This window comes from Sebastes umbrosus, chromosome 17 (assembly GCF_015220745.1).
Source record: "Sebastes umbrosus isolate fSebUmb1 chromosome 17, fSebUmb1.pri, whole genome shotgun sequence".
In the NCBI taxonomy this organism is placed as follows: domain Eukaryota; kingdom Metazoa; phylum Chordata; class Actinopteri; order Perciformes; family Sebastidae; genus Sebastes; species Sebastes umbrosus.
The window spans coordinates 3,178,196-3,197,053 of NC_051285.1; the positions used below are offsets into that span (position 1 = coordinate 3,178,196).

The 18,858-nt window shown below is 40.9% G+C and overlaps 1 protein-coding gene across 1 annotated transcript in view; it reads left to right on the forward strand.

The window, feature by feature from the left end:
* Positions 1–822: 822 nt before the first annotated feature.
* The window catches only part of LOC119475548 (polypeptide N-acetylgalactosaminyltransferase 10-like), a 95,508-nt gene continuing 77,472 nt past the window's right edge, over positions 823–18,858 (forward strand). Inside the window, exon 1 of the mRNA XM_037748357.1 lies at positions 823–987. Within this exon, the coding sequence (XP_037604285.1) occupies positions 823–987 (165 nt within the window). The remainder of the gene's footprint in view (positions 988–18,858) is intronic.

Consider the following 18,858-nt stretch of genomic DNA (forward strand, 5'->3'; position numbering starts at 1 on the left):
TGACATTAATGCACATGTACTCATTGAAAACAGTGCCATTACATGTTTGCAAAAAAAATGTGATGTGCCCTATCTACCCTAAATGGAAATTAAGATTTAGAATTGTCAAACTTGTGAACATATTTGGTTTACACTGACAGGAAAAGTCCATCCAATAAGATCTGACAGCTGGAGTTGAAGGTTTTTAACCTTATGTGTTTATGATAATCTCAGTTCCCTGAAGGAAGTGCCAATATATATTCATAAGACAATGTCTACAAGTGATTTAATGTTATGCTATATCACGCTTAACTGCAATGGTTTGCCATTTTTCCAGGGCGGATGTACTGGATATACAGGTGGTTATGCCCCTAGAAAACAGCGTTGTCTTATTTCCGAGGTGCATTTGAAGGCAGCACAACTAGTCAGCTGGTCATATAACTTTTTTTATGATGATTCACTTGTTTTCCATTTTATTGTGCAATCTACTGGCTGTGATTACACATAGGAAACTCAATACATATTAAGAGACATATTCCTTTAAAAAAAAAAAAAAAAAAAAAGAATAAATAAATCTTCAGTTCCCCCCACACATCCTCCTCCTCTTCCTCCTCCTCTTCCTCCTCCTCTCTGTCTGGAGTGCAGCAGTGGTTCGCTCCACCTAGCGGCGGAGCTCGCAGCAGCCGAGGTGGAGCGTCACAGCGCCGGCGTCCCTCCGTCCTGCGGTCCGTCCTCCAGTCAGTCAGTCAGAGTGAAAGTTGTCTCCTCTGGGTAAAGCAGGGGGTTCGTTCTGGGAGTTTCCACCTCCTGCTGCTGCTGCTGCTTCACTTCACAGGGCTTGAGATGAGGCGGAAGGAGAAGAGGCTGCTGCAGGTCGCCGGGCTGCTCATAGCGGCTCTCCTCTTCCTCCCTAACGTCGGGCTGTGGTCTCTGTACCGGGACCGAGTCTTCGACAACTCGCCCGACGCTCTGGACGCTGGACCTCCGGGCGGCATCCCTCTCGTACAGGTAGGAGAGCTCGGCCGTGGTGGGTGGCTCAGTGGGGCTCAGTGGGGCTCAGTGGGGCTGTAATAACGGAGGAGATATCTGTCAACAATGTTGCTCTCTGCAGAGGAAGCAGAGACTGAAACGCTGCGTACTTCCTTCTGCTTCTGGTCTGTGTGCTTCCACCAACATTTACATTCCCGTACTGTGTGTGTGTGTGTGTGTGTGTGTGATGTGATTTACAAAATGGACCTCCTTCTTGTTTAGCTGTGTGCAAGCAGCATGCAGCAGGTCAGTAGTTACACACAGTGGTGAATGGACAGAGAGAGAGAGCCACGTAGCTACCAGGAGCTGCTGGGCGTCGCAGTAAAGTTACAATGTAACACCAACATTCCATCGACTTCAGGAAGTTGTTACAATATAACACACAACACTCCAAATAACACAACATGGACTTCAGGAAGTTGTTACAATGTTGCAGCCTTGAAGGGGTGCTGCGTTCACAGGTTGACAGGAGTCAGCAGCACTCTGACAAAAGTGCTATAAAAGAGGTCGAGGTCGAGAAAAAAAATGTAATATTACAAGAATAAAGTCATAACTTTACGAGAAAAAAAGTAGTAATATTAGGAGAATAAAGTCATAACTTTATGAGAAAAAAAGTCGTAATATTATGCGAATAAAGTCATAACTTTACAAGAAAAAAAAGTAGTAATATTACGAGAATAAAGTCATAACTTTATGAGAAAAAAAGTCGTAATATTACGCGAATAAAGTCATAACTTTACAAGAAAAAAAGTCGTAATATTACGAGAATAAAGTCATAACTTTATGAGAAAAAAAGTCGTAATATTACGCGAATAAAGTCATAACTTTACGAGAAAAAAAGTCGTAATATTACGCGAATAAAGTCATAACTTTTCGTGAAAAAAGTTGTAATATTAGGAGAATAAAGTCGTAATATTACGAGAATAGTCATAACTTTACGAGAAAAAAAGTCATAACTTTACGAGAATAAAGTCATAACTTTACGAGAAAAAAATTCGTAACATTACAAGAATAAAGTCATAACTTTACGAGAAAAAAGCTGTAACATTACGAGAATAAAGTCATAACTTTAGGAGAAAAAAAAGTCGTAATATTACGAGAATAAAGTCATAACTTTAGGAGAAAAAAAAGTCGTAATATTACGAGGAATAAAGTCATAACTTTACGAGAAAAAAAAGTCGTAATATTACGAAAATAAAGTCATAACTTTACAAGAAAAAAAGTCGTAATATTACGAGAATAAAGTCATAACTTTACGAGAAAAAAATCTTAATATTACGAGAATAAAGTCGTAACTTTACGAGAAAAAAGTCGTAATACGAGAATAAAGTCATAACTTTATGAGAAAAAAAGTTGTAATATAACGAGAATAAAGTCATAACTACTAGAAAAAAAGTCGTAATATTACGAGAATAAAGTCATAACTTTATGAGAAAAAAAGTCGTAATATTACGCGAATAAAGTCATAACTTTACAAGAAAAAAAGTCGTAATATTACGAGAATAAAGTCATAACTTTATGAGAAAAAAAGTCGTAATATTACGCGAATAAAGTCATAACTTTACGAGAAAAAAAGTCGTAATATTACGCGAATAAAGTCATAACTTTTCGTGAAAAAAGTTGTAATATTAGGAGAATAAAGTCGTAATATTACGAGAATAGTCATAACTTTACGAGAAAAAAAGTCATAACTTTACGAGAATAAAGTCATAACTTTATGAGAAAAAAATTCGTAACATTACAAGAATAAAGTCATAACTTTACGAGAAAAAAGCTGTAACATTACGAGAATAAAGTCATAACTTTAGGAGAAAAAAAAGTCGTAATATTACGAGAATAAAGTCATAACTTTAGGAGAAAAAAAAGTCGTAATATTACGAGAATAAAGTCATAACTTTAGGAGAAAAAAAAGTCGTAATATTACGAGGAATAAAGTCATAACTTTACGAGAAAAAAAGTCGTAATATTACGAAAATAAAGTCATAACTTTACAAGAAAAAAAGTCGTAATATTACGAGAATAAAGTCATAACTTTATGAGAACAAAAGTCGTAATATTACGAGAATAAAGTCATAACTTTACGAGAAAAAAATCTTAATATTACGAGAATAAAGTCGTAATACGAGAATAAAGTCAACTTTATGAGAAAAAAAGTCGTAATATAACGAGAATAAAGTCATAACTACTAGAAAAAAAGTCGTAATATTACGAGAATAAAGTCATAACTTTACGAGAATAAAGTCATAACTTTACGAGAAAAAAAGTCGTAATATTAAAAGAATAAAGTCTTAACTGTGTTCACAGGTTGACAGGAGTCAGCAGCACACTGAGAAAGGTGCTACTAAAGGTCGTGGTCATTGGCTCAGATTGAATACGAGGGTGTTTTTTTTGTCAGAGCTACATTGTATCTCCTTTTTTGAGTTTACAACATATCAGCAAACAGGAAATTGCCCACCTGTGTGCTATCTCCACTGTTTACAAATAGCCCACACGGAAGTCAATTTGTTTTGAAGACATTATCAACAATCCTTAAAAGACTACAGAACAAAAACTGCTGCTCCACAAACAGTATAATACAACATAAAATAGTGTCACAAGTTGTAACTTTCATTCCTTCAACTAAACTGAATTGACAGCCAAAGCATTGTATTTTTTTGCTCATCTTGTAGGACACATCTGATACTACAATGTTTTAGTTTCAGGTTCATTTATCTATATCAGGGACCCCCCTTACAGGAGAGAAAACTTTCCCAAAGACCCCGTCATAATCGTAACACCGATGAAGCATAATGCTTACTACCATTTGTACTAGGGATGTTCATAATTAACCGTCTAACCGTTAACCGGCATTTTAACCGATTAACGCTATCGGTTAAAATGGTTAAAAGAAATGTTAATAATTAATTTAAAAGCTGAGCGGCTCGGAGGAGCGGCGTTTGATTGGAGTTCGCGAGTGATTGACAGCTGCTCAGAGACGGCAAGGCTCCAGCTCGGCTCTGATTGGTTGTTTTCCTTCGGTCGGTGAACTCTTGTAGATGTCATTAGGAGCACCGGAGGACACAGAGGCACATGATTTTTTTCAGATTACCTTTCTCATGCACTACTGTCACGATATAGTGACATAAAAATAACTTATTTTTTTATCATATTTGCTCCATTTCCATCCTCTGCAGCTTTAATACCACTTTGTTTTGTGCTGATATTTCAGGTGCTTTGTAATCAGATGACGCTTTAGCTTGGCCGTCTTCATGGCTTTGTTCGCCAGCACCTGAAGACACAGGACGCCTTTTGGACAACTGTTGCTGTTCTCGATATATATGTCATTAGATTTTTTCTCAATTTAGCTAGTTTGGGTTTAGCGTCACTCAGATAGTTCTCCATGCTCCCCAGCTAGCTAGCTGGCTAAAAAGTCGAGCTAAGCAGCTGCAGGAACATTTTGTTACGCCCTGAGTGAAGTGGCTGGTTCAGGACAGATTGACGTGATGTGTCACAATCCTATCAGACTTTCTACTGGCCCATAGCTAACGTGGGAGGGAATAATCAACACAATATGCGTGTTTTATTGGCGGAAATGGTCCCCATCTGTAGATATGTACTTTTTAATGATATAGCACAATTTTATAATTTATAGCAAATTATTTTACGGACCCCTGATGGGATGCCAAGGACCCCTTTGACAATGACTGATTTCCATAATGTTATTTTCTCTTATTTTATATATTCTAATAATGTAGGCTCAATTCATATTTTCCCTTGTGTCATACACAACAAGAAAGGAGATATGCAATTTCCTGTTGCCGTATTTCTTTGGTTGAAGTGGTTAAGTTGCACTTTGTAAAAGAGGTTTAAAATCAATTTGTCTGAACAGGAGACAGAATATTTCTGTACCAGCAGGATAGAGGAGTCTTAAAGGATTTGGGAATAACTTCATATGATCGGGGTGGTTTTCAAGGTGTCTTTATTATTTTTTTAGGGAAACAGGAGCTGTGGCTTGAATTGAATCATCAATGCGAAAGTCTTAAAAGTAAAAGATGAATAAATGGGAGAGGCACAAGCTGGAGCCGGGTGGGTGGTTTTGTTGGTCCACATAAAAATTCGAAAAACCCTCACCAGAACGGACCCTATTTGGCAGACAATAGTAGCTCCTCTAATTCAAATGAAGCAAATCTGCTGAATGGAAGGCTTTCACTGATGGCATGGTGTGTATTAGTGTGGAGGGTGGGGGTGTTTGTCCAAATCCAACAAACCTGCGTGACTGGAAGGACCAAGTGAAGGCAGAGTTCAGCGTTGTCTTAAAATGCCTGTTACGTGCATCTCTTCAAGCAGAATCACATAGAGCTCTGTAAGCAGTAATTGTCATTATCAATTCATCGTTTAGTCTGTAAATGTTGACAAATCCCCGCCAAAAGTCCACAGTGATGTTTTACCAAGTCTCTTGTTGTTATCAGCAGCTGAAGCCAATTTGCAGGCTGAATTGTTGGAACGATAAAACCAGCTTATTCGGCACAGATCGTCCCCGAGGATTACTTTTTTTCTCAGCTCAAGTTTGGATTTGATATCTTAAGTGACAAGAGATGTTATGAATGAGGATTAAAGGACATCTACAAGGCCGGGGAAAAGCCTGTTACATATTAGCTGTGTGATAACAGCTGTCAACCTCCAGAGCGGTTTGATAAGAGACAAACGGCTGGATTTTTTTTAAAGAAATGGGGCCAACTTTCTACAATAATGGAGGAGCCTTTAAAAGGGAACATACAGGACAGGAACATTTGACACTGGTTTAACAGGTGTGTCTCAATTCCGGACAATGGCAACAGGAATGCACCGGTACCGATACCGGATTGGGTATCAGGCCACTCAAACAGCTGGATCGGATCGGTGACAATGGGGCAGACCTATTGAATTACATTCTATGTTGCAATATTTGGGTGCTGAGTCGATATGAATTGCGATTTTTAAGTATTGCGATTCAGTCATCATCAGGCATTATTTATTACACTTTTTCCAGCAACCCAAAAATCAAAGAATAAAGACATTTCCCTCACAAATTAGTGGTCTTTTCTGTTTAATTTATAAGAGACGTGTAATGTTTTATACCTCTGGTTATTACAGTATAATCCAGTCAATCTTATTTACAGTTCCCTTTTTAACATTTTGAAAACCAGATGTAGCCACGTGTATACTTCCGCTCCGTTCTCTTTATACATCCATTTGAATGTTTGAATGTATTTAACATAAATATCAGTATCTGGGTGCTCTACAGTTGTAGCGTCGGCCCATTTGACCACGGAGATGAAAGCGACGGACGGCTCGACCGCACGTTACCACGATACGATAACGTTTCCTGTCCATGACAGAGTTAGCGTGCATCTTTAGACGTGATGTCTAGCTCCTCTTTTCTTGAAATGTGTGAAATACAAAGTGTTTCCATACTTTACTGGATATGTAGTGATTACCACTTTGGATTTTAAATGTGAGGGTGCAGGTCGCATCCACGGAGACCCTCCGACGTTGTCTGCTTTGTCGTTTCGGCGGTTTGTTTTGGTTGACGGATACGGAACGGATATGACGTTACTCTTACTACAACAATAAAAGCTGTAACTTCCTTCCGCTATCGGGACTGAACAAGTCGGATCGGTGCATCCCTAATTGGCAATAACTACTCACCTGTCCAACACCCCTTATTATTTCTGTGTAATAATTGGCCTTTGCTGTGTGATATAGGGCTTCTGCACTTTCCCCCTGAAGATTAACGTTATGTTTCTTCTGACGGTCTTTATTACATGCAAGGAGGCCATGGGGAACCTTGCACATTAGAGCTTTCTAACATCATATGCACCTGCTTTCTGACAACCGCTGTCTGCTCCTTGTGTACTTTCATAACTCGTCACTACAGCTTTAGTTTCCACAACTCTCTGATTGAACAAAAGGCCCTCCTCCGATGTAGACATGCAGTTAGAATCCTGACCAAAGCACAACATCAGAGTGTCTCACTCTGAGGGGGCTGACCTGTGCTAACACAAGTGTATCTAATACAGTGATGTGGTAGTAGCAGAGTAAGCTGTAATCATGTGCCCGTGCATACGGTGCCTGAACGAGTATTTCATACTGCTCCAGCAAACACACGCCGCCTCTTAAGCTTCCCCACCGTGACAGTGACAGAAAGGTAATTTGCACATTTGCCGTCTCCTATTATTAAGGACGCCTGTTGAAGCAGAGGTGGCTCGGCTTCCTCTTGTCTGCTCCAGCGGCTCAGGTTAAGTGGAGGTTAGAGAAGATGAGAGCAGCGGGGAGAATTAAAAAAGAGGCCACATAGTCCGACCAGCTGCCTGCTGACTGGACACAGTGACTGCATTGGCTGAGATCAATGCATGTCCTGCTGACAAAAGACTGGCAGACTGCAAAATGCATTCATGCTAACTTCCTAAAGCATACAGTTTCCTCATTCAGTGTTAGTTAAACAGGCGGGGGTGTCTGAAATATTTTTAAAAATGCTCCCCCGTGATGGGTGTGCCCAGTGTTGTGATTTGGCAGAAGTCAGCAGGCTATGTTGCTGTCCAAATTTTGCAGATAGATATTGAACTACTACAGTAGTTGGCTTACATTTTACTTCCTCTGGTTGTCTTAGACTGTCTCACACTGAGATGTGACTTTCTTTTACTGTAACTTTGGGAACCGCTGCGCTACAACCAAACAGGGCAGGATTTAATGAGCCCAAATTCAGTCAAAACCTGATTTTGATACGGCCAAAAAAACTTGCACACGGACAGTCTAGAGCCGACAGTGCAGGACACACCGCACAAACTAGGCCGACAGACGCTCACCGACGGCCCTGAACTGTCCGACCGCCGGCTTGGTGTGTCAGGGCCTTAACTCAGCTCTTCCTTAAAGCCTTTCAGCCAAGGTAACCAATTCTGTCTTTTGCTTTGAAGTAGCTGCGGACGCAACTTGCATAAAGTATTGATTGATCAATCGACTGAGAAAATGAATCAATAATTAATCTTTTGATGTAAGGCAACTCAGATGTGAGGATGTGCTGCTGTTCTCTCTGACAGGCACTTACAGATTGCAAATGTATTCATGTTACTGTCACATGAAACAGGCATCACGTTGTGCTTTAATAACATGATAGGTGTCTGTTATTTTTGACAGACAGTCTAAACAATGTGTCAACTATATGACAAAGAATCAGTAGGTTAATTGCTAAGGAGCCGCAGGGTAAGATACATAGTAGAGCCCAACCCAGACGGAGCTGTTCAAGGTGAGTTGGGTCCAAAATTGAACTAAATGCAGATACATACAGTATACTGTATTTCTGCATATATATGGGTCAGCTTCCGTTTTTGGGGCAACTTGTCGGTGGATTTTCCTCTCGCTAACTGGATGCAATCAGCTCTGATAAAAGTCCAGAAGATAAAGTGTGCTCTTGAAAGGAAAGTTGGCTGAGATTCACGGCCCCTGTCACTGAGAAATGAGAATCCTACAGGCGTTCGTACACCGGAGGCTACATTTATGAGCCACACACTGTAGGCCCGGATTACTGTTCATTCATCACGGCAGGACCTTGTGCTTTTCCCCTCTGACACATGTACTGTACACTCCCTGACTCACACGCACACTTCCATATACTGCTTTTAGAGACTGTAGAAGGTCGGCAGGCGACAGTCCGGTCTTATTAATGAGCAGAGCTCAAAGTAAACAAGGACATCTATGTAGAACATGTGAGGACAAGGTGAAATCCCCGCTGAGAAAATATTGGAAGAACATCTTTTTAATTTCTCATTTCTGCCTCAGAAGTCACAGACTGTTGAACCGCAGCTTGCCTGACAAATTAGCACTCTGGAACAAACTGGTTTTCTGAATAAATACCCCCAGTTTTTCGGTCTGATTTTGAATTCCCAGGCTGTCCGCTTGTGATGTATTCCTACCCCACAGTCACGATGCAAATCAGATATTTGTTTGACCCCTCTGTCCTCTTGGGCTCCCACGGGCCTGAGAAAAAACATTGGAAGTCTGACATTTGTCCTTTTGAGGAAAAATAAGTAGACCCTTGATGCTTTATTCATTGACTTTTTATCTATTCAAGCCCTTTTTGAGGAGCACATGTTGGCTAAAATCAGGCTGCTGAGACATAATAAAAGCTAGTATTTGTATAGCAACATATTGGAAGGAAAAGCCTGTAACTCTTCCTCTTGATATAATGTGTTTATTATGCAGCCACTTGATAAATAATGTACCGTAACTCAGTGAATTGATAGTTTCTCCTGAAACAGTTTACTCTGCCATTAAATCTTTGGAAGAAAGAGTTGAAATGTTTCTCATCACAAACTCTAAATCCCAGGAAGTGGGCCAAACCAGACCTCTAAAGTCATCTAAATGTCCCAGATTCCGACGCTTTTTTCCCTGACGCTCCAACAGTGTCGACCTGTTCGACCTCCAGCTGTCTGTCTGTTTCCTCTCTGTTGCTATTCTGATGAACATTAAAGATGAATAAGAGTTTAGCCTGTGGTTCCGTGAAAAAAAAATCTCTCCTCTCTGCTCTATTGACATCATGTGGGAGAGAGGGGAACGATGTTTCATGCCAATAGCAGGCAGTGATTTGAGAACGCTTGGGAACCTCCAGGCTGCACCTACAGGAAGCGCGAGTCCAAAGTGCACAGAGACAAAATTGAGTGGATTTAGGCTGCCTTTCGCAAAAAAATCGCTCTTGCGGATTGCACCACACGAGGATTTGAAGAAAAACTGAGCTTCCTCAAGGCTCATTTTTGGAATCGGGAATAGTTTCTGTATGTCTGCAGTGAATTTTCCACAAGTGAGTGAGTGGGGGGGGGCCCAGTCTGCAATTAAGAAAACGGCATCAACTCAATGAATCCTGTGAGGTTAAGAGTAATTAGAGAGGCTTTGAGAGGAGGATTAAGACAATTTAACATGGTTTATGATAACAGTTGTGAGAGTTCATTAGAGTTTGTTATGCTGCACACAGTGCTGTTGTGTTTTGGTAAAAAAATAGTCTCATCACTGCAAGGATGATGTCTCAATTTATGTGAGTCAGAGTGTTAGAGAAGATATGAGGCCAGACAGGGCATGGTGAATATCATGCTCATTTTCAGGTTCATACTTGTATTTGGGGTTTCTACTAGAACATGTTTAAATGCTTTAATGTTCACAAAACACCTTGTTTGTCACCTACTGTCTGTCTGGATATACCTGTATTCACCCTATGTGTGAAACGCTCCGTTTTAAGCTGTGGGCGATATATTCTAATGAGCCTGCATGTGACATATAAGTGGAGCCAAATCTGAACGGCTTGTTGAATCACATGTTTTCTGATCTAAAGCAGTTGTGGGTTGATAGTAGAGGTACGCCAATTTTACAAACTATTGTTATTGGCGGAATTGACTCTGATAGCGGCCGATGGCTGCACAGCCGTTAACAGTCACGCAGGGACGTACATCACTGTTTTGCTTGGAGGCTCCATACACAAAGTCAAGGTAGAGGGGCAGAAAAAACAAGTTATCTCGAATATATAACACAACACTATCTGCTCTTTGTCTAAAATACAAGACAGGCAGGAAAAGAAATCAATCACTGTTACTTTAACTTGCTTACTGTACCAATTAAGCCTTCTCTCTTCCAAATAATCCAGCCACGTAACCGTCCATTCATGAAATGAAATTGCACACTTTGGAGATCCTCCTATCTCCGGGAATATGCACTAACATTAATGGTTTGCAAGAGTGGCATATAACCATGTACGAGACACGCAACAGAAGTAATCCTGGCCAGTCATACTGTAAACCACAGAACAGCGCATCGCCCATTGCAAATAAATAGAAACTTTTCCAATGATGTAATCCACCAAATCACACTTCAGGATATTCTCTTATGAATTATTAAATTTGGAGTGACAAAAAAATGGAGTATGCAAAAGTAGCCGAGGCTGCTGCAGAAGTAAAGAAGATATTGGCCGATTAATCGGCTATCGGATCCAAACTATCGTTATTATATCGGCTTTTAAAAATCCACTATCAGTCGACCACTAGCTGGTAGGCACTACCTGTATGTGCACTAGAACTGAAAAAAATAGTTATTAAATGATATGTCCCCTTTAAAAGGAAAGTCATGGTTTTGACACTACAAGCTTGCTTTCTTGAGACCCCCAATTATCCAGTAATCAGACTTAAAGGCCCCGTATTGTAAAAAAGTGAGATTTTCATGTCTTTTATATTATAAAGCAGGTTTAAGTGCTTTATAAATACTGTTAAACTATCAAAACGCTCAATATACAGAGAAATTGCGCGTTTGAAACAAGCCGCTAGGATTTATGTCCATTTGTGATGTCACAAATATACAATATCTAGACAATTACACAGTTTTAAATGTAAACATTTTAAATGTGTCCCAGTTTATTTCCTGTTGCAGTGTATGTGAATAACATCAGCTGACAGGAAGTAAACATGGACCCAAGCTGTTGCATAGCAACGCAATTCCGTTGCAATTCCATTGCAATTCCATTGAAATGCAGTAAAACGGAGCATTTCAGTCAGAGGGTGAATACAGGTATGTTTAGGCAGACAGTATGAGGAAAATAATGTGTTTTTTTAACATTACAGCATGTAAACATGTTCTAGTAGAAACACAAAATACAAGTATGAACCTGAAAATAAGAACGATATGGGACCTTTAAACATTTATTCTTTCATCGTGACACAACAAGCTATCAACATATTTGCTTGTAATCCTGAAGTAATGTTTTTTTTTACAGGATAATTCTGGTTTATTACAGCTTGTATGTTGTTTTGCTTGGTTTGGCTGTAGTAGTTTATTTTGTTTTGGTAATGATAACAATGTAAACCCCCAAGTTAGCCAAACTTATTTGGAAGAAAAATGAAGGCAGTATTTTGATAATCATTGGAATCATTAGTAGCTTTCTCTTTTCATTCATCATTTTCTCTTAGAAATATGATGAGGCAGGAAGAAATGAATGTAATGCTAAATATTATGGCATGTTTCTGATATAGCAATATGTTCCGTTGTCTACACACCTACTCAAACACATAGTAATGTGATGCTTATGAGTCCATCCCATTTCAATGAATAACAGAGTTTATTGCTTTACTATATAATGACATTTTCAAAGAAATGCTCTGGTATGTACGAGTAGTGCAAAATGAGATGAGATCATTTGGAGAGAGACGGCTCCGGGGTTTTGTGATCAGGGGACAAGCTGCTATGTCAGTACCTGATGCAGTCTCACTGAGCCGTGGGCTAGCTCTGCTGCTAGACTGGGAAATGAGATTTTATCTTTAACGTGTTAAGCCTCTGGAAACGAGGGACACTGAGGGATGAAAGTCATTTGCAAAGACAAGTGGAGTTACTCGCTGCAGACTTAAGTCGTTGCACTTTATCACTCCGAGCCGAGAGAGAGAAAAGGGAGGAGGGGAGGAGGGGATGAAACACCTCAGGAGAAAAAAAGGCAGAGTGAGCGGGTAAAAAGAGGTGTTTGTTCACAGGCTGACTTTGTTGGAGAGCGTTTCCTCCCCAGGTTCCTCACACAAGGCGGACGTTGACTCGCTGCTGGCTGCGGCACAGACTGAGCGCGTGCAGGAGCTGCTCTGTATGCCTGTCAGGGATCTGCTGCCCCAGATCAGCGCGAGGAGCCAAATGAGGGACAGGTGCAGCAGACAGCCTGTGGATACGGAGCGAGGAGTCAGGCTTTTAATTACAGCCACGCGGGTTATGGAGACGCTTCTTTTTTTATGCTCGGATGATTAAACTAATCCCAGGATGCCAATTTAAGGCCAGCTCTGTGCTTCACAGGGATGAACCTCATAGAGAATAAGATGCATCCCTGAGTAGGCCTGTTTTCAGCATATATATCTGCTTCACAGTCACACTAAACTCGGGTCACATACGAACATTTCTGCGCTCCAGATTAAATCTGTGTTTGCACAAAATCTGAAACATGCAGTCTTTGCACTAGTTTTATAAAGCCCTGCAAACGCGGAACTAAAAGTAAGGATATCTCGGCCTTTGCTGCTTCTGTCTTATGGGAGTCCCCCAACTTAATTATTCAATATCACTGAACTACAGTGAAGATACTGGCATCATGTGAGACTGAAAAAACCGAAGGAATCCATTGGTACCAACCATGTCACACTAGACGCGAAGAAGGCTAAATAACACTCCAAAGTTAGGTTCAATTTTGGTGAGGAAAACCTGACATGGCGATTTTTTTAAAGGCTGACCTCAAGATATGTGAACGAAAATGGGTTCTATGGGTACCTACGAGTCCCCCCTTTACAGACATGCCCACTTTATGATAATCACATGCAGTTTGGGGCAAAAACCATGTCATAATGTATTGCAATATATTGAATCGTTACCCCTGTATCATGATACTTATCGTATCGCCAGATTCTTGCCAATACACAGCCCTAGTATGGGACGATCCCTGTCTGTCATACCAGCTAGATCATCACTGAAAATGTCTTGGAAGAGTCCTGGAAAATGGTCTCTATAGAACAAAGTAGGAACCCTAAATCCACTGGGAAGGTAGAGGGTAAATGAGCTGAATTGAACTCCAATGTTTCACGCAGATTACTCCTCTGTATCTTGTGCTCACTAAACAACTCCTCACGTTGTAGATTTGAACACTGACCCTTGTACTCCTTATTATCGGCCGCTGGTTATCTTGATGAAGTAGGTATTAAAGGTCACCTATACTGTTAACTGCTTTTATTGTACTCTAAAATGTCCCTGATGAAGTGTTATTCTTGAGAACATGTCATCGACTGTTGGCTGTTGTGTTCAGTTATGTTATTGTTGGCTCGGAGAATGTGTTTCCTTGTTCCTTGCTGTGTGTACTTGACCACAGTACCTGATCGATTGATGGATTTCTCTTTCTGGAGGGAGAAGCACCAGTGTAGTTCTTCTAGAGAGATTATTCTGTTTTTCTGCTTCCAGCGGTATGCTTTGATGCGTGAAGTGTGTGTCTTTCTGTAGCTCGTACTCTTGGAGTCCGCGGCATTTAAAGGCAGTCTGCTGTGAGCTTTGTGCATATGAGATAAAAGCTCTCTGTGTGTGTGTGTGTATGTATGTGTGTGTGTGTGCAGAAGACAAAGCAGTATCTTTTCCACATCGCCTGCCTGGCTGCACGGCAGCAGCGATCCGGTGATAAGGCAAACCGCAGTCATGATAGTGAAATCAGCAGAGCTTCATGGGTGAAAGGAGGAACAGTTTGGAGTGTCCATAGCAGATGAAGCATTCAAACGGAGGCAGGTTGCTGTTATTCTCACTCAGCTGTGTCTATTAACAACCTCTAAACACTGGTGTGTTCACATGCTCTTTGGTAACGTGGTTATTCTCTCCTTCGGGCAGTAACCCGAATCAGAAATGTCAGCGTAAACAAGAGATCCTTTCTCAGATGCAAGGATTACAGTACATTCTGGATAACCGTTACACGACTAGTTTGAACCATTTTGTAATTTATTAAATCCTTTTTTATTAAATCTGCATTAAAAGGTGCATGAAAGTCTTCCTATCATTCTACAATGCTGCAAATGACAACTTTTACTGGGAAAGTGGCTGCATTTCCGTGACACTACACGCAGCATCGTAGCTGCTAAGTTAACGCTCCCAGACGGGTGAACTGGTGACTCAGTTGTCAGTTGTGCTCATACACTGCAGCTGGTGCAAGGCACAAATCATCGGTTAAGAGTTAATAATCGGTTAACGAGGGTCAGTTATCGGTTAAGAATTTTTTTCAAAATGAGCATCCCTATTTCAGACCATGCCAAAGTAATAACTAATGCTTTTATAGTGTTTATCCTTGCACATGCGACCACAGTTGATCGTAGAACATACAGAATTAAAGCATGTGGTCAAAGTGTTTTGAGCCCCGCTACAATGTCCCAACCATGTTAATCAATGAAGGAAAGTAGTTGATGATACACCGTTAGGCCCAACACAGGAGCACTAAGTCTGTTAGACCACTTAATGCATTTAGTAAAGGATGAATTTTAGGTTTAACAGCGCTTGATTGGTAGCAATAAAACAATTAATGAAGCAGTATCATCAACATTGAAGGAAACAAAAGAGAAACCGCTCAAGCTGTAGCAGGGGCTTCAGTGTTGATTACCCACAACAACCGTCATTCCTTCTTCTTTGTGTATGCATATGATTCTAAAGGTGGTGATGGAGGGTTCAAGCTCTCTGTCCAGCAGCACCTCAGCAGCTGTTACTGCCGTAGTGTAAGCTTCCTTTAACTTCCCTCACCCACATTCCCACAGTTGGGATTTTCAAACTACCAAGTTTCCAGAATTAAACCTTTTTTTTTTCCCTTCTCGCCATTAGGCTACTGCCGCCTCGCTTCCCTGTGAAGTGTGACAACTTGGTTTCATTTTGACAGATCATGGCGCTATAGATGTTTCCTATAGTTCAGAGAGCTTCTGAGGAAGGGTTTGAACCGAGGCAGTCGGTCTCGTTTTCTACTCTTAAAGCACTTTTTGGCAATCAGACTGCAAACACGCCATTACTTCCGAACAGCTGTTTGAAGATTGACGTGCTGTCGCCGGAAGAAATTGCTGCATTTTTTGCTCCGCTAGACCGTGGCCTTCCTTACTGAGTTCCTCGCGGCAACAGCAGGTGATGTCACTGTTAGCATTTATAGGGCTTTGATCATTTCATACACACGCATGTCCTCATCTTGGATCATAATCAGGGGAAATTTTTCTCCCCACCGTCTTGTAAAATGTTTTTATTGGCATTGATTAGGGATGTAAAACCATGCGTGAAAAGACAAGCTGTGTGGGTGAGGAGAAGGTAAATGAAACAAGCTATAAATGCTCAGAGAAGGAGGTGGTAGCTGACGCAACGTAGGAACCGTCTAGTTTAATGTCAACATCGCCGTCACTCAGCTGCTGGTTTGCTGACACATTGGACGGTCTTCTTTACAATTTCTTTTCTTTCCTATAGTCCTATAACTTTTGGTGTTATTGAAATAATTCAACATCTAGTGGAACACAATGTTGTATGAGCAACTTTTACAATTTGCAACTTTTGTTCCATATTTATTTCCTCTTAATAAAACTCAAACTGAACTGGTAGATGCCTGCTGATGCCAGTTCTAGATATTCCTTCTCAGATGCTATCAATGCTACGATGCATAGTACTTCAGCTGTTCTCTGTGATGTTGTCAGATTAAATTGTTTCAAATGAGTGAACTCATACAGAGCAATGTGGACTCAGACACACCTTAAATAAACAGAGCCATTTATTGGCTTCTGTGTTCTACTGTATTCTGTCGGCACAACTGTATTTTATTAAAACATATCTTATCCATAGACTACATCTCTACAGACTATCAGACTAGGCACGAGAAATGCATTATTATCATACTGACATTCATGTAATATTACGTGACAACGTCTGCTGTATTAGCCGTGTGTTTACTACGTGTTTATTTGCATATAACCCGTCTTTTTCTAGCTCTGCAGCATGGCATATTAGTATTTTATCTTTAATGTTTGTATTTTTCTTTTTTTATTGGATGTGTTTTTAGTGCCCCTCAGTAGGCTATTATATTAATTGTATGCTGTGTTGTCCTTTTCTTGTCATTATGATGACACTGACATTTTAATTGCCATAAATATTTACTTTTGAAAGATAAACTACGGGTTTCGAGCACGTTACAGGCTTTCTGCAGATAATCCATTGTGTGCTGCTGTTTGTACAAATTGTGTTCTGAGAAATGCACTTAACTGTTTTGTAAATATTGTTCGAGAAATGTACCAGAGCGACTCAGAACAACTGTAATACTGATGTGAAGTACAGGTGGTGGGCAAAATAACAAGCTACCTGCAGTAAATTCTTAAGTGACACTCGTTTGAGTCTGATTCAACTCAATGTCCGTTTCTGAATCAAATATATCATCACCTTTAAAACATTTACTTTTCCCACATTAAAATCATTCGCAGTGTTTGTGTATGATAATGTGGTGAAGGTAGCGACTTTATAGGCATCTTTATACTGCCGTTAAAGTTATATTTGACCTCATAAGAATTGATTTTATAGAAATGTTGGATGTGGACCTTCTAGGAAATGTGACACACGATGTTAATTGGTGACTCACTCGTGTGGCTGTTTATGGAAATGTGATTTGCAGTAGTTGCTTTCAACTACCGATGTGTGACCGACATGTAAATTAAGCTCCTGATGAACACGTCATGCCGAGGGAAAAATAACTCCCATCTTTATAGCTGCTGTAAAAATTCTACCATGCTGCAACTGAAGAGACTCAATATGTCGCCAATGTCAACAAGTTTGTAATTGTACTAGCAAGCAGTTCAAACTTCTAAAATAGTCAGCGAAAAAAAGAAATGAAAAGATTAGATTTCAATGGAGTGAAAGGAGCCCATTCATTTCAAGTCTTTTTCCCTTAGGGGAAGAGGGTCAAAGAGGGTCATTGAGTGTTTTCAGACCTTTGCACTGAATGTGGGTGTGGTGAATGTTTGAGAAGGCGAAGAAGAGCTCTCAGTGAATGTTGAGGTTTTGCACACAGTTTTATCATTTGCTTCTTTTTTTTGAGCTGCTGTTTGACACTATTACTGAGAAGCTGAGCACACTGTCTCCCTGCTCGGTGTCATGCCCTTCTGGGACAAACCAAATGTTTTGGAGTTGATGATGATGATGATGATGATGTACAACCTTTGGAAAATGTTAATTGTTCTTCCAGGCTCTGGAGAACAACGACTGCCCCGTAGTTGTAATCATCTCCGTGTTTCTTAAAGTGCCAGTTCTCCCAGATCACCAGAAAAACCCAAACATTTTCTTTTAATTTACTGCTAATGGTACGTAGCCATGCAGATAGTGTCAGATTTATGTGCACAAGCCTTATCAGTCTCTGGAACGTCTGTACCAACCCCAATATAATGGAGGTCAATGGGATTTGTGCAGCTCAAAAAACATAAAAGAATTACATTAAAAAGAGGAGCATGACTTTCCAAAAACTATGAGCTGGTGTTAAGTTTTCATAGAGATTGGAGCTACTTTATATAGAAGAGAGTAGTACCACTTTTTTTCAGACCGAGTGCAAGTGCTTACATTTGGGTACTCGCCGATACAGAGTACCGATACGAGTACTTCTCTGTGCTAAAAGACCCTCGCTAACAGCCAGCTGGAGGGTGTGAGCGACACACGGCAGGCTGGGGAGTCCTGCATATGAGGCGGTGCGCCGCGACCGGCTCTAGGTCGGCATGGAAAGGCTCGGGGCGAATGTGTTTCCCGTGGCCAACGCGTCACTGGGGCGAACTGTCCTTAGTGCGCCCTAACCACGTCGTGCCCCCAGGGCGGGGCTCGGCCCGCGTAAAAGGCGCCAGGGGTCTGCGGCGATGTCTGCAACCCACCTGACCCGTCTTGAAACACGGACCAAGGAGTCTAACGCATATCTGAAAATACGTACAAATGCAGATTGCTAGGAATGAGAGGCCCAGGGTCTTAAATACTGAGGCTTTGTAACGGCTGTCGGCGTTCGGTACCGCCGCACACGGCACCCTTTAGCGCTGGTGTGAAACACACCATTATGTAAACCCATCCGCGGCAACAGTAAATGCTCTGAGAAAGTGCGCTGGGAGTGTGGTGACGTAGTTTAAAGAGCGAAAAAGAGACACACGGCGCGGGTGGGAGGGTTAGGTGGATGGTTCCAGTCCCAAGGCTTTCATCCAAGAGGCCGCCGTTCGTGTCCAGCGCGTCAGCGTTGCAATCAGCTATTTCTCCGTGTCCCGTGTTCACAACGTTCAGTGTCATTTTCACTGTACAAACGTTTTGTTGCCTAATCCTAAAGTAACGCCG